Here is a 15,105-nt window from a genome sequence, read left to right as displayed (position 1 = left end):
GTTAAACATGTTTCCTGCAGTACATTTCCTTGGAATGTGTAGAAATTTCCTTCAATGTATAATCCGTCCGATAACATTTAGAAAATATATGAATTTCGACACTCATAATACACACCATTTCATAGATTAAAGATACATGTTGGAGCTTATCAATGTACATTTACAACAAAATATATTACTTTCTGTCGTTCCTCGTAATATACATATACATATACATATACATGGTAGATACAGATACGGATATAGATATAGATGTAGGTATAGATATAGATATATTTAGAAATATACCCTGTTCCCGAACAAAATGCGGGTCATCGTTTCCCGTCAACTCTTCGGTACGATAAAACTAATTAGGCTATCTGGAAACACAAAGTTCCTGGTTAAACCACTTTCCAAGTGATTCCAGACATATTTTGTACTTTCGGAAACGAAATAAACTATCTGTGACGGAGTCCATAAAGCATTTAGCCCAGTCGACACGGTAAAAATACATAATCTATACATAATACGCGCAATAGATAGCCTTTTTCAAAGGTAATCGACGTCGGATATCGGTTCCATGCGAAGAGAGTGCCGAGCATGCTCTCAAAGAAATATCTCGCGGATCCAAAGTCTGAAGAAGTCGGCCGATAACATTCATTCGATCCAAATCACTTTTGTCGCTTTAGTTTTCAAGCGACTGCAGTTACATTCCCTAAGATCCGCTGAATAATAAGGTGTAATGGGTAGGGTGGACAGCACTGATCCAATTGGATGGGAGCCCAGCCCGGTGTCCGAACATTCTCGTTCGATTAAACAGAAGCGCTGAACCCATCCAATTTCCATTGCGAAATGTTCTTTCTGTACAACTTACATAGAAAAATATTAGTCTAAATATTGTAAAGGTGACCCTAAACCGTAGAGTCTCGCTCGTTTAGTTTCCGATTTTCTTCATCTCCGAATCATTGCTCGATAACGTGGAACAAGGAGCATCAAAAGTAGCAGTCGTTTAATTCTGGGGTGGTCTTTGTTGCTGAGTCGATGCCGGTTCCATGTCATTGTATAACATGTCTGCTTGATGAGAACAGATCTGAAAAGGCACAAGATCAGGATTGCCGTTTTGCTGCGTTGGTCCTTGCGGCTGCTGCTGATGCGGCTGCTGTGGCGTTTGGATCATCGTCGCCACGTTTCCTTGAACCGTGGTCGATACTGTTGGCACGGGACTAACCGGTAACGAGTGAGAGAACAATTCCGTGGGCACCAGAGGCACTGGAACAGTGATGGGTAAAGGAAGAACGTTCACGCTTTGCACGCTGCTCGATGTGGGTAGTTGCATAGCCGTGTTATTGGTGTTGCATCGGTTCATTTGTTGGCACGCATTCGTTGTTGCGCCGTATGGCATGCCTGCCTGAAATTCGACAGCACGCTTTAGCTAGAAATTCTTCCGAAACATCGGATATGAAATAACGAGATACTTGCGTTAAGCAACGGCGAGAGAATTCCATATCTGGCGATAAATAGTTGCTCCGACACTCTACGAAGTTCTTCTTGCTGATGCACTATTAGCTGTTGCAGCTCCTCGTGCTTACGCTGCAGCTCGTCTTGAATTTGATTCTGCTGCGGTGTCATCACGATACCTTGCTGATGCAACATCTAGAAATATTCCCAGATCGTTCGATATATATTTATAATATATTTCCCGTACCAATGAGAAATGTGTTTTCTTACCTCGTGGGTAGGAACGGTCGACAGAATTTGTCCCGCGGGAGTAGCGAAGCCAGTGGTAACTACAGGTTGTAGATTAACCGTCGCATATTGCGCCTGTTCCATAAAGTGAATGCAACTCTGGTCAACTTCTATCTGAGGTTGCTGCTGGGATTGCTGTTGGTGCTGCCGGTTGTCGATTTGAGGCATCTGATTTTTCGGAGCGTTGGCAGAAGTGCCTTTGGAACGCGACACGTGCGTGATTTGCGAATGTGGCGAACTTTGCATGGACGCCGACATCGAGGAGCTATCGGAGCCTTCGACGTGTCTCGGTCTCGTGTTTGAAGCTATTGATTTCGACGACTTGGACGATTTCGACGGCCATTGCGTCGTTGGAACCGGGCACGATGTGCTCACCTGCGAAATTACCAAGTATGCGTGTCTCGCGAATCGTAGGTTGCGCGGCAAACAAATGATCGGATCCCGACGTACCTGCTGCTGTTTTACCGTCATTAAAACGTCCTCGGTCTGCTCTTTCCCGAAAGTTTCCGACTCTTTGCGCAGCTCCTTGATCACATCGATATAGCTGACCACGTAATGGGTGCAGACGATGAACTCGGGTTTCGAATTCCATTGGTTGTACGTGATATAAAATCTGGTCTGCAACCATATCCATTGTTGACCCTTCGTCAGGAATCTATAGTAGCACGAAGTGCCCTCTCCCTTTTGCATCACTGCGAATCGTGCAGACGACAGTTATTGCTCGGTGAAACGAATTGTCCGAGATTCAGTCGCGCCAACACTTACGGGATTCGTGGCACATGACGACCTTGTCCAAGTCGTCGACATGATAATAATCGTATCCGGAGGTGCCGAGAACTTCGAACGGTAGGTATCCGATGATGGGCGGTGCTCGATGATCCAGAAAGAGAAACTTCCATTCGAGACTATGTCTGGAAGTAAACTCCGACTTAGTGCTGTCCATTACAGACAACTCGCGAATCAACTGGGGCGTTTGCAGGCGTCCCGTTCCGACGAAAACTAATCTGAGGAAAAAACGTATAGAATATCTCTCGAATAACTGCTGGGAAATATTGATTATCATACACAAAGACAATTACTTTGTGTCCATTCCACCGGTAGTCCCGAATTTTGTATTTGGGAGGAGATTGTCTACTTCCGAATCGACGTCAGAACCTTGAATAAATGAACGGGGAAATGAATATATTTGTACTTGTCTAAAATCTAGAATGATTCCTAACCGAATAATGGAGGCTGGCGGTGTCAAGTAAACGAGGAAACAGAAATCCTTTGAAAGAGTCCACGAAAGATTCGGTTGGTTCTACAGAGAATCGTTTGAATTGACTCCACTATTACCGACTTTCTTCGATCTTCCAGAATCCGGCGAACGTATTTACGACTACACGCGTAAGAAATGCGCTGCTTCGAGGACTGTCCATGTGCAATCGGTCGTCTACATGTACAGTCGCGGCTACAAGTAGTCGAGGCAGTGAGAAATTCTGAATCACTTACGGAAGTATCCGATAAATTGCACGAGCTCGTAAACGGGATTCTCTTGAACGTTCAGGCCACCTCTTTTAATGTGACACGAGAAAGATATTTGGTCCTCTGGAAATGAGAATAGTGTCGTTAATGGTGCTTCCGTCGAGGCTTCTTTGCGATTCTCGAGAAACCTTTGCTACCTTTCTTGACGTTTCGTCGATCCCTCGCGTTCACTGGATTCAATAACACATTGTATAACGGCGATTGGTCCTCTTGGTAAGTTATATCATAAATGGTAGTGTTTTCCAGCTCCTTTGGAAGGTAGCCAAGTAGAGATGTAACGCTTTCGGACACATAATAAATGCGCCCGCTTGAAGAAAATACCATTATAAAACCGTCCAGAGCCTACATTGAAAAAATTGTTTCTGGTTTTATCGATCGATAAATTCGTACTGATTGCACTTGGTGTTTCCGTTGATTATGTGTACGATATCTTGGCTAGAAGTTTCACACTGAACTGTTCTTAGTTCCTTAACTCGTCAACTCTTTAATTCGTTAATTCGTACCTCTTACCGCAGATCGAACAACTTTCTTCTCGAGTAATGAAATTGTATTTGTAGCCAGTACACGGATCAATTACGTTCGTCGCTTTCTCGTTTTCAACTTTGATAGACTTCACCGTAGATACGTATTCGTATTTCCCGCACGACTCTACACTTGTTATTCAGAATTCTTACATTATTTCTATTGAAACATATTATGAAAATATAAACCGTAAAATCCACGACAGGCTTTCAAGAATCTTAATCACGGCAAGTGTATACGAGTTACTAGAAATCTTTTTCATTTATTTCAGGCTGTTAAACGTACCTCTAATATGAGATGCGTGAACTCTTCGTTTGACAGAAACGACGGCTTCCAATCTTCCTGAATCTCATGCACCCTTGATCTTACGGCTATTTCTGGAATATTGAGAAATTCCAAAGGAATAGAAAACAGAGAGGAAAGACAAGCTTTTCCAGGACTGCGGACAAAACTGCACTTACCGTTATGGTTTTTCAAGAATAATATCGTGGATTTTAATACGGTAGATTTGTCCATTTTCCGCGTATTCGAACCAACCATGCTCCCCAGCTCGTTCACCAACATGTTGAATTGGTCACGCCGTTTTTTTTCACTCAAATTTCGCGATTTCCTGACGATTGAAAGACAACAATTCACGATACTTTGAACAATCGATGATTTCAATAGAGAAAATGATCTAGCCGTTCCGCAACGACTCTCTTTACTCACCGTTTCGTGTCATCTTTGTCGTCGATATCATCGTCCATCGTGTCACTATATAGAAAACTGTTCGATTAATAAAATCGAATGTAACATTCGAACGAATAAAAACTAATGACGGCACATCACCGCGCACCGTTCATGCTAATTTCTATTGAACAAAAACAAAATCACCGGAACGTGATTGGGAGTACTGTATGAAATGTTTCTCATAATCCACGTCTGTTTTTGATAGCCAGGGAGGATAATACGAGGCCCCATAAACGACTTTACCGGCGTATAGTAACACGTGTATTATGATTGAATCAATAGCATGAACCGCCTATTGTGTAACACGTTCAGCAATCAATATTGACAACGGCTATAGCGTTTTCTGCTTTTCTCTGTACGCACAGAGTCTCTCCGTTGAATAAAACAAAGTTGTTTAAATGATTCGATAAACGGCTGAGAAGCATGTATCAAAGTAACAGACAGAAAATCTATTTGACGTATATTTCTGGAAATATTTCTTGGAATAGTGTGCTGCAGTGATCGAAAAAGGACAGCTTGGACAACTCAATCGCGATTCGTAGAAGAAGGACCGGATGCTACGGAAAAGCAATTCAACAATTTCAGATTCTGATCGTTTGAAAACTCTCATCAATTACCTGAACCTCGATGATCGATGATATCAGAGTTTCGCAACGGTACAAATAATAATTACTTCGGTGTCGTAATCGCTCGGCACGACAGGCGTAAGAAGCGCGGTCACGATTAGTCGGTCAATGAATCGTCCACGACAGATTGTGACACTTGTTGTCGGTCACATCCGAGCCGCTAGTTGTCAATTGCGGCTATTTTCTCGAAAATGTCGGATGTTGGATGTTGGGTAGCGATCGTTGAGTTTGATCTTTTGAAAGGCATGATCGTTTGAAAAGGATCGATCATCGGGGTCGATTCGAACGTCGATTCGAACGGTGAATGTGAATTCGGTTTGACCGTTCCAGATTGGCACAATGATATATCGAATCGATGATCTCGCACTCACTCGGATTGTCGAGAGGAACGTCCACGCGAATAACTCGCCATGTAACTTGGTCGGCGTTTGTTGTCACGCGCCTGTACGTATTGCGCGGCGCAGACACGTTGCTCCGGCTTCCAACGCTTAGATCGTGTGTTCTTGGTTCCCTCGGGGCTGTCCCTGCTGATTGTAGGCAGCACGCGTGGAATTCACTTGTTTCGAGTGCCACTGTTGCCAGCAACATTGACACATTTTTGCCACGACTCCGAGAGTCCGATTCACTCGCGCTAACCACCGATCGTCGACATATCCAACGATCAGCCTAGTCAGCCTACGTGCCTTCTCGGTGCCTTCGTGCGACGCTTGCGTACCACCAGTTTGCAATGGAAGGTCCGCTGCACCATCTGAAGTTGCATCGACTAGAGCACTAGACGAGAGAACGCATGCTCTGGATTCAACCTGGATATCCTCTACACTTTCGACGGTTCTCTCGAAACTTTCCGACCCCCGAATGCTTTAGCGCTCGATTCGTTTCTCGTTTATCCATTTATCCATTTTCGGCAGAAAGTTCGAACCAGCTGATGGAAGGAAGGTGCCGTCATTTCCAAGGAAAATCCCCGTTTTATTATCGCGTCGTTTTCATCGAAACACTGATTTCTATAATTGCCACTCGATAGACCTAAAACAGACCTAAGAAAAATCCAGCGGATCTCTTTGTCGAATAGATTCACCTTTGCTTCTCGAAGTGAAACTTTCACCCAGACGGGAATCGAAGATTAAACTGATAGTCGCGTGGCAAAAGCCATCTCCGAGGAAAGTTTCGGATTAGAACCGATGGCTGCAAGGAAAACTGTTGCCAACTTCAAGCAAGTTTTCCGCGAGCCGTCTTTGAACAGTGCGCAGTCGCGACTTATCATTGCATTGCTATCGCGGAATCGTGTACGCCGAGGTGAGCGGGCAAGGCGTATCGCGTTGTTCCTAGCACGGCTGATTGGCCAACCGTACTGCACTATTTCAAAGATTGCCGCAATCACGCTACTAGACATCGAGCGTTCTCTAGCGAGAATTGCAGGCAAGCTTCGCTTAAGCAGCGCGTAACAATTGTCTGTCATATCGGAATCATTCAAAGGAATCCGCTTCTCTCGCCACGCGCAGAGTCTCGATCGAAGAATGCGAGATGTATTTGAAAGTATAACTCTATAGAGTGTTGCCCTGCTTTCAGATTACAGAATACGTACTCGTTCCCGTTACTCTATGCGTTCTAGACACTGATAACTTTCCCTTGGATGAATTCTAGCGAGGAATGAACTGTTTTCGTTGTTAGTTGGTTTAGGCGCGATTGAATTTGCGCGTCGTCGCTCCTTACTCGTTTCGTTTCCGCACGCGAACGCGCAAAGATGGATAGCATAATGCAGCAAGAACGCAACCTTTGCAACCTTTACACGGTAGGACGAAGAGATCGAAAGGAAACGAGCAACTTTTCCCATTACTTGATAGATACGTACTATAGGCTCTCGTACGAGCCTGTGGCGAACAGGAAGGAAAGGGTAAGGAAGGAAACTGATGCAACCGGGTTACCTTTGGTTGATTACCTTTCGGGTGGGTAAATGAAAAGGATCCACGAGTAAATTTTACATAATGTTTATTATTTATAGTGTACTCAGAAATGTCGGGCCTCAACCAGTGGGCCTCTACTTTTTTGACATATTTGATCAGTAAACATCACAATGTTAATTTTCCTCTAGTCCGCACAGTTTCGTTTATTTATTCCGTCTGTCGAAAGTGACGCGCAAGCTGTTCGCACAACTACTTGAACAGCGGGAGATTGACGCCTTTTTGATTTCCATACCGTACAAACTTGTTGAGTTGATCGATATTTAAACGTTCGTTCGCCGTACAAGTAATCATTATCAAACCAAAGAAAGTGAAGGAAGTGAAGGATTTTTGGTCGCCCATCATTTCTCTCTGGTTGAATGTTTCCATAAAGAATAGGAACAAGGAATATGCGTAAACGATCACGATCAGCTTGCGCCCCGCAACGAATAGACGATACCCAGCATTTTGTTGGTTCTCTCCCATCGATTCAACATGCCAGCATATTTTCATATAACAAAACATCGAATGTAACAATTGCATAGAAAAGTAGAAGGGAAAGAAAAGACAGGGGAAAGGAAGAGAAGAAGAGAAAGGAGGAGGAAAAGGAAAAGGAAAGGGGAAAGGGAAAGAAGAAGAGAAGAAAAGAGAAAGAGAAAGAGAAAGAGAAAGAGAAAGAGAAAGAAAAGGAAAAAGAGAAACGGAAACGAAAACGGAAACGGAAACGAAAATGAAGAAGTGTTTGTATTATTGTTCGTCAAGTGTTCGAGGTGATGAATTTCGTTTTTGCGTGTTCCGATGGCCAATAATTAATCGTAATTAATATTATAATATATAGGTGTATATATATATGTGTGTGTATATATACGCATCCGAGCGTGGATGTATCGTTAGAACGCAAACTTAGCATATCAATGAAATTCGCATTCGTATTACAAAGGTCGCCGTCAGAATTTGAATTGATCGGTCTCATCGACAATTAGAAAAAACGCATCGGTTGTCAGTTTCTGTTCACCCTCTTGCTCGCCATTCTCCTCAACATTCTATCTCGTAACTCGATTGTTCGGGCCGACACTCGGGAAGCTTCTAAATGTGACAGGCATAAAAATAGAAGGTTCAAAGGATTGAGAGAGAAGTAGTGAGTCGATACACGAGTTCGGGACGGGGAATGTCGGAGGAAAGGAATGGGAAGAGTGAAGATAGGTGGGAACTAACTTTCCTTTTCTCATTTTATTCGTATTCAGTAACCAATCATCCCCGCTGTACACGCCTCTGCTCGATTCTTAGTCCCTACCGCGGACATTGAAAAATTAGGATACGCACGTGTCGGGTTCGAAGAATGAATATCGGAGGAAGTATTTCGAAAGGTCGCGTTCGACGGTCGGTCTCGTGTCTACCGATCAGCCCGGATTTCCAGTTGCTTCGCAGCCGATTCGCAGCCGATTCGCAGCCGATTCGCGCAGCTCTTCTACCTCGTCACTCCTCCGTTTCGTCCTCCGTTCCGTCCTCCGTTTCGTCCTTCGATCCGACCAAGTGAACATTCACCGACTCGGTCGTCGAACGGTCAATCACATATTCAGGATAATAGGGAGTTTTCGTTCTTCATCGTTTGACTACCGCCGATTTTCAGAGCCTCGTGAAAATCGAACCGCGACAAGTAGGACCTCTTACTCGACGGTTCACCTCCTTGAACACAGTGAGAATCGAACAACGACCGATCGACCACCCGTCGACCACCCGTCGACCACCGATCGACGGCCGTACGCTAAGAAAATCGGCGCGGAAGCGATAGTGGCGCGCGGGTACCATTCCGCATCTTTCTTCTCTTTTTTCTCTCATTAAAGATCTCGTTACATTTAGGAATCGAGGGAGACTGAATATTCGAAAAATCTTGGTAAAAATATGTCTGGTGTGACCCGGCGCCACTCGGCTCGCCGACGCTTCTGGCCCACCTAATTAATTCTCTTAAATCTCCGAAACACTTTGTCCAGCCTTGGCGCTATTACGAAATAATCGTTTACAGTATCGCATTATATGTGCATATATATGTGTACACATATATACGTACATATATATACACATATATACATACATATAACAGATATATTATACTCTACATTACATTACTATGTTCGAAAAATAATATTACAATATATATAGTATGTGTGTACGTGTGGGTGTGCGTGGGTACGTGTGAGTGTCCGTGTGTGTGTAGGTGTGTGTGTTGTCACGTGTATTACCATATTTTTTTCCTTGTTATTCTCCTTATTCCTCCTCTCCTCCGCGATAGTGCACGCCTCACTCTCTCTCTTTCTCACTCTCTCTCGCTCTCGCTCGCTCTCTCTCTCTCTCGCTCTCGCTCTCGCTCTCTTTCACCTATCGCGATATCCATCATTGTTTCGTTTCCCCTATGTTACGCGCGGTAGTACCTAAAATTTACAATTAATTAGTTTATAATCGACGGCCCGATGCTGCTGAGAGGGCTGTCAACCTGCGTACGCCTGCGCTCCCCCCTCTGAACGGTCGTATAAAATTATTATTATTCTATCTGCGAGTCACAAATACAAATCTCTCGTTCGTTAGAAAACTCGAGTTCCATTATGACAACGAATTATTACGTATATCGAACGGGTAGATTGGTTGTCGGTCGTTCCTGGCGCCGACTTTCGTTCGCCTCTAGGGCGCACGGGGAACGAGAATAACAGTGGACAAGCAATCTAGCCGTTCCCCGTTACGGAATGCCCTATAAAATTTATCGTCGACTTATCGTGAAACGTGTCGCTTCTCTCAGCAGTACGCGCGTCACATTACCAAATTCATTTGGTGTGTTCGTGTGGATGTAAAACCGCTAGGCGCTTCTCTTCTCATTCTCTTCGTCTTTTTTTTTTAATTCGAATAACAACCATTTTCTTGTTAAATTTGTTTTACTAAATATATCACAAACTGCCGGTGGCTAGCGCAGCCTCCGCGTTCGCATCGAAACCGCGTTCGCGCGTATCTGTCTCTTTCTCTTTCGTTCGGCGAGAGCTCGAATGAGAAATCTCTCTGGTTTACCGTTCGGGAAGAATCGTTGGTCTCGATGCGAACGCTGAGGCTACCACCGGAAAAATATAACGTTAAGGGGTACATGTTAATAGTTACATCACTGTCGGAAGACGCAACGTTCCGGAGGGTCGTCGGCGGCAATGTTAGTTGGTCCGCCGGGAACCCTTCGGGCTCGTCCCCAACGTACGATTAGTTTAACTTGTCGAACTAGTAATTTTTTCTCTGTTTATTATGCTGCCACAGAAGATTCTCTCTGTTTATTTTGTGAAACTGTGAGAGTACATTTGATCGATTGATGAGCTTAGAATGTTACGTAAGGGCTTGTTAGATTTCGTTTTGCTTACGTTGCTCGATAATCTTCGAGATTGTGCCGAATCAGTCGCGAATACAAAGGTATTCCTTTTCTTCGTGTTCTTCTCGATGAATCCGAATGTTTCTCGTGTGTGTGTTCGTTTCCAAATGATTTTCTTTCGAAAACTTGTAGTCAAGGGGGGCAACCGTGTTATTGTACCGGAAGGACATGACGGGGGCGTGTGTGGGACAGAGGAGATCAAGCCATCTTTCGACTATACAACGACGTATGGTGATTAGACCGAACTGTTCTTCTCGAGGCTACAGGCGATCGGTCACTAATATCGCGGAAAGGAACTACTCTAACATCTAGTGGCCGTTGGAATATATACGCGTGACCCAGAGAAATAGTCTTAAAACGGAAGTGCTCTCTCTCTCGTAACGTGCGAGTTGCTCGCTATGGTTGCGTCGTTGAAGCGTCCGAAATGTCCTTTTCGCGTTTCTCTCCGTTCCGTACGTTTGCTCCGTACAACGTACATTTTTCCTAGTACCGTGTACGTGGAACATTGCGCGCGCGCGGCAGAAGTTTATTCGAGGAACTTTCACGACTAGACATCTATTCCTTATTCTATTAGAATACCAACTAAACGTACCTTAATATCGGTCTGCGTTCGAGCAACCGATATACTGCAATTTACAATTCGGATCTCTCGTCGGGAACTGTCGCGAGATTCATTTTCTTCAGTTTCCCGGAAATTCGGAACTCTTGGAGCTCTTTTCGAAAATATCCCGCACAACTGGCATTCCTCGTCGAACCGTTCGATCTAGGATACCGAGATATCGTTTAACAACACTCTTTCAATTCGTTCCCCGTGCTGGCCACGAGCCGACACACTATTCTTCCAGTTGGAAAAGTTGGAAAGGTTTTCGAAAGATCAACCCAATTCCATTCCCGATGTTGAACCGAGAAACGATTTGAAACGATTTGAAACGATCTGAAACGTCCAATATATTCCAATATACATATTCTCGCGATTGATCTGTTAGCTTTCGAGATTCCAATGGTGCCCGTATGGAAAGGAAGAAGGCGGGAAGCACATTCGGCGCGACAACGACGCGCGAGCCCACTACTAGCGATCAGCAAAAGTGTCACACCGACATCCTAAGCGGGTTAATCTACTTCTAGAGTAAGAGTATAGTTGCGATAAATATACGTATAGTAATAACACGCTATTCTTAGCACAGCTCAGGCGTGCGCGCGTCCGTGTAGGATCAAGAACGTCTAATCGAATATTAGTACGAATACGTTTGTTTACGCACATAGCATACGTGTACGTGTGTAGAAGGAGCTAAGAAAGCGTTTCGCGAATGGCGTGGAAGCTTTCGCGTAAGCGAGGAAACAACCACGAGCTTCGGATCGATCGTGGTCTAGCTCGGGGAGAATAGTGGACTACCATTATTTAAACAGTCCGTCTAGCTCTAGTATCTTAATTACGAATCGAATAATGAACGCGCGATCAGCAATCTCTCCCTCGACGAAAAGGCTGACTACTCCGGAAATCCTACGTGTTCTTTGCTACCGTGGAACAAGCTAGGGGCCTTGGAAAGTTTGTTGCGTTGATTGGACGAACGAGGCTATTCAATCTTAACGAAGGCCAGCAATGGGGCAAGTAGGTGGGGGGTTTCGGGTGGGCTGCTAGGCTATTTCGCCGTCCGAAGCGTCGAAAATTCGTCAACAGACATTTCTGGCAGTCCCTCGTCGTGCTATCGAGAACTTCTTTTCTCGAGCTTCTTTTCGAAGCGGAAGCTAAGAAAACTGACTGATCAAGGTCGCTTCTACTCTGCAACTCGCGTCGTTCGCTGTTCCCTCGCTATTGCTGCACTGGGCTTTCTTTCGTGTTCTCATAGACTGCGTTGGTTCTTTGATGGCTCTCGTCTCTCGGCACTCTGGTAGCCTTTAGTCTGTGGCCAATCCCGTGGGTGTCGGACGAAACGCATCTGTACGTACGTCCCCCATGGAAATACATGGAATACACGGAGTACAAGTCTGAGAAGATTATTCCGCGAGTCTCGTCTGTGGATAGAGTACTGAGTTCGAAAGGAGAATGCTCTGCACTTGTCGCTCAACAATGGCGGGGTAGTCTAATCGTATGGACGACGGAACATCCGATTCCTGCTGTTCTTCTCACCGTTTACTGACCTTGAACCGCCAATTTCTTCGACTCCTCGATACAGTCTGTTGAGAAGGTTCGCGCCACAGAAGAAAGTGGAGTCTACTCTACTCTGGCGACGTATCTCGTTCTCGCAGGATACGACCTGGGTCCGATGATTATACTTTTCTCATTTTTCATCGTTGTTCATCATTTTTCACCATTTTCACCATTTTTCTCCATTTTTCATCATGATTTCTCATCATTTTTCGTCAGACGCATTGTCTAAATGAAGTTTTCCGTCGTTTCTTGGTTACGTTTCGGTATTAGTAGATAGATTAGACGCTAAGCGTTACTCGGTGCGAGCTGAATCAGCCCTTTGACCTGTTTCAGTTTCAGTTTCAGTTTCAGTTTCAGTTCCAGTTTCAGTTTCTCTTCGGATGGGTGAGAAGAGGAAGCTTGTGGGGGTAAAAGGATAGGAGGAAGCGGGAATATAAACGGAGAAACGACGAAACGGTATCACGGAAACCAGTCTGGGGTCGCTTCGTCGTTTGAGTTCGAGGAGCGTGTCCTCCGAAAGCATAAAAGACGATACAAGTCGTGTTTGTCCGTTCGTGAGGAGTAACTGCGGCTTAAATACTCGACTACCGACTACAAGAAGCTTATTGGCGTAGGCTGGATTCACTAACATGCAAACTACTCGAGTGATCAAAGTTTTTCTCTTCTCCTGTCGTCTCTACTTGCTAAGATCGTGTACACGCTACAACGTACTGCTAATGTTAACCATCTAACTTTGAAAAATACTATTAGTCCTCGTTAGCTTAGTTTCGAAGAACATTTAATTATATCGATAAATCGTTAAATACCGATAGCTATCAATGTCGAAAAACGCGTTTTGACTGTTGGTTATCATCTCTTTTCCACGTTTATCTAAGAAAGAGTCGTCTCGAAAACGTATGCATCTGTTTCGTCTCCATGTTTCTTGAGTTTTTACTTGATTTCTTTTTGGTTCGCCTAGACAATTGTTCATTGCGTGTTCTTGTACTCGAAATCGGAGAGACTACAAGCGTACGGGGCATTTCACTTTCGTTGGCGATTCGTCGAGCCGCCGTTGCGCGCGGCCGCGCCATCCATAACTCTGCGCGTTCTACTTAATCTCGTTCTCCAGGAAAATTATCCGTTTTCTTTCGTGTATGTAACGATAGTCTGAATAAAAAGGAACTCTCTTGAAGAGGGAGCATCTGCTCGAACGGTACATCTATATATATTCTTTTCTCTCTTTCTATACACGTATAATACATATTTTATTTCTGCGCGTGTCACTGTTTGTCACTGTGTATAACTGTATGTGCATACGTGTGTAATGCGTGTGTAATGCGTGTGTAATGCGTGTGTAACGAAAATTCCAGTCGTTCTATTCTCATCGAATTCTTGTTGAATCTTCTCTTTCGTGTATCGATCTTTATCCACCAAGAAGGGAAACACCCCGCGCAATACGCGCAATAAAGCGCAATACGCGCAAACACTTCGCTCTGCAGAAGAGTTCGGTTGCCCACACTTCTTTCTCTCAGGTTGCCCCCTACTTCGACATTTGAATTTCTCCTTTTCTACCATCGACTGGTTGTATCGATCGGGTTTCGCTTAGATCCATAAGAGGAATTCAGAAATTACGTCGAGCAGCCAAATTGTCTGAACGATTTTTATGTATATTTGCAACCAAGGGGCTTGTCCGTCTTTTAGTGAGTGTCCCGGTACACGGTCCACTTACGACTTACTGTAGAATAAAAGTCAAAAATATATTATATGTATATTCATATATAATATATTCGTTTTGCTGTATCTACTATTATGTATATATACATTAGGCATGTATGTATGTGCGCCTGCGTGCGTGCGTGCGTGCGTGCGAGCGTGCGTGCGTCGTGTACACGTCCACGTACACGTCTACGCATACGTCTACGCATACGTAGACGCATGTGTGGACGTATGCATCCAGTGTACCTGATCACATGTATGTATCACATACATACATCTTCATATATATCTAGTGTATTTCACAAGCGTGTTACGTTCGGGTTCCTTCGTGATGCTGTTTCCACATGTTTTCTTCCGTTGAACTTGACTACTAACTGCGGATGCTTATGCATAGGTAATAGACGAAAACATTGAACGAAACGAGAATGAAGTGTCTGCTGAGAAGGCTCGTCTCGAGGCGAACGACGGGCTTGCGACTTTTTCACTGTCTCTACGACACGCTCGCGTCGTACGGAAAGTGACAGAGACTAAAGAGTGTCGCGTGCAGGGGCCTCGACGGAATAAAGTTGTTGTTCGGTTGGCATTCTGCTAGATTACGCATCGAACGAAGCCACGAATCCGCGCAAACATCCACAGTGTATCGATTATAGACACGCTGATCTAGAACCAAAGTCGTATTTCTACGATTCCTCGAGTTCCTGCGTTTGGCTCGAAGAAAATTCTCGTCGATCGCGACACCGCTATCTCTCGTTCCTTTCATCGGACAAGCTTGTCCCTGGCGTGGACGGTCTGTTAATGTAT

At 44.5% G+C, this 15,105-nt stretch overlaps 1 protein-coding gene across 5 annotated transcripts; it reads right to left on the bottom strand.

Moving 5' to 3' along the window:
* Positions 1–155: 155 nt before the first annotated feature.
* Positions 156–6,390, bottom strand: Clk (circadian locomoter output cycles kaput protein Clock). 5 transcript variants are annotated; one of them, XM_076365644.1, is made up of 13 exons: positions 6,161–6,390; positions 5,498–6,048; positions 4,480–4,536; positions 4,233–4,381; positions 4,057–4,148; positions 3,387–3,591; positions 3,217–3,312; positions 2,805–2,880; positions 2,491–2,729; positions 2,176–2,417; positions 1,708–2,100; positions 1,455–1,632; positions 156–1,383 (listed from the first exon to the last, which is right to left on the bottom strand). In XM_076365644.1, the coding sequence occupies exons 2-13, from the start codon at positions 5,536–5,538 to the stop codon at positions 989–991; spliced, it is 2,163 nt and encodes a 720-aa protein (XP_076221759.1). In that variant the 5' UTR covers positions 5,539–6,048; positions 6,161–6,390; the 3' UTR covers positions 156–988. The 5 variants fall into 5 exon arrangements, with proteins under 5 accessions (XP_076221759.1, XP_076221755.1, XP_076221766.1 ...); XM_076365640.1 differs by having other exon boundaries at positions 5,498–6,390; XM_076365651.1 differs by having other exon boundaries at positions 4,480–4,524; positions 5,498–6,389.
* Between the last annotated feature and the right edge of the window lie 8,715 nt (positions 6,391–15,105).

This window comes from Nomia melanderi, chromosome 1 (assembly GCF_051020985.1).
Source record: "Nomia melanderi isolate GNS246 chromosome 1, iyNomMela1, whole genome shotgun sequence".
NCBI lineage: Eukaryota > Metazoa > Arthropoda > Insecta > Hymenoptera > Halictidae > Nomia > Nomia melanderi.
The sequence above is the reverse complement of the archived record's forward strand: the minus strand, read 5'-3'. Positions and strand labels throughout refer to the sequence as shown.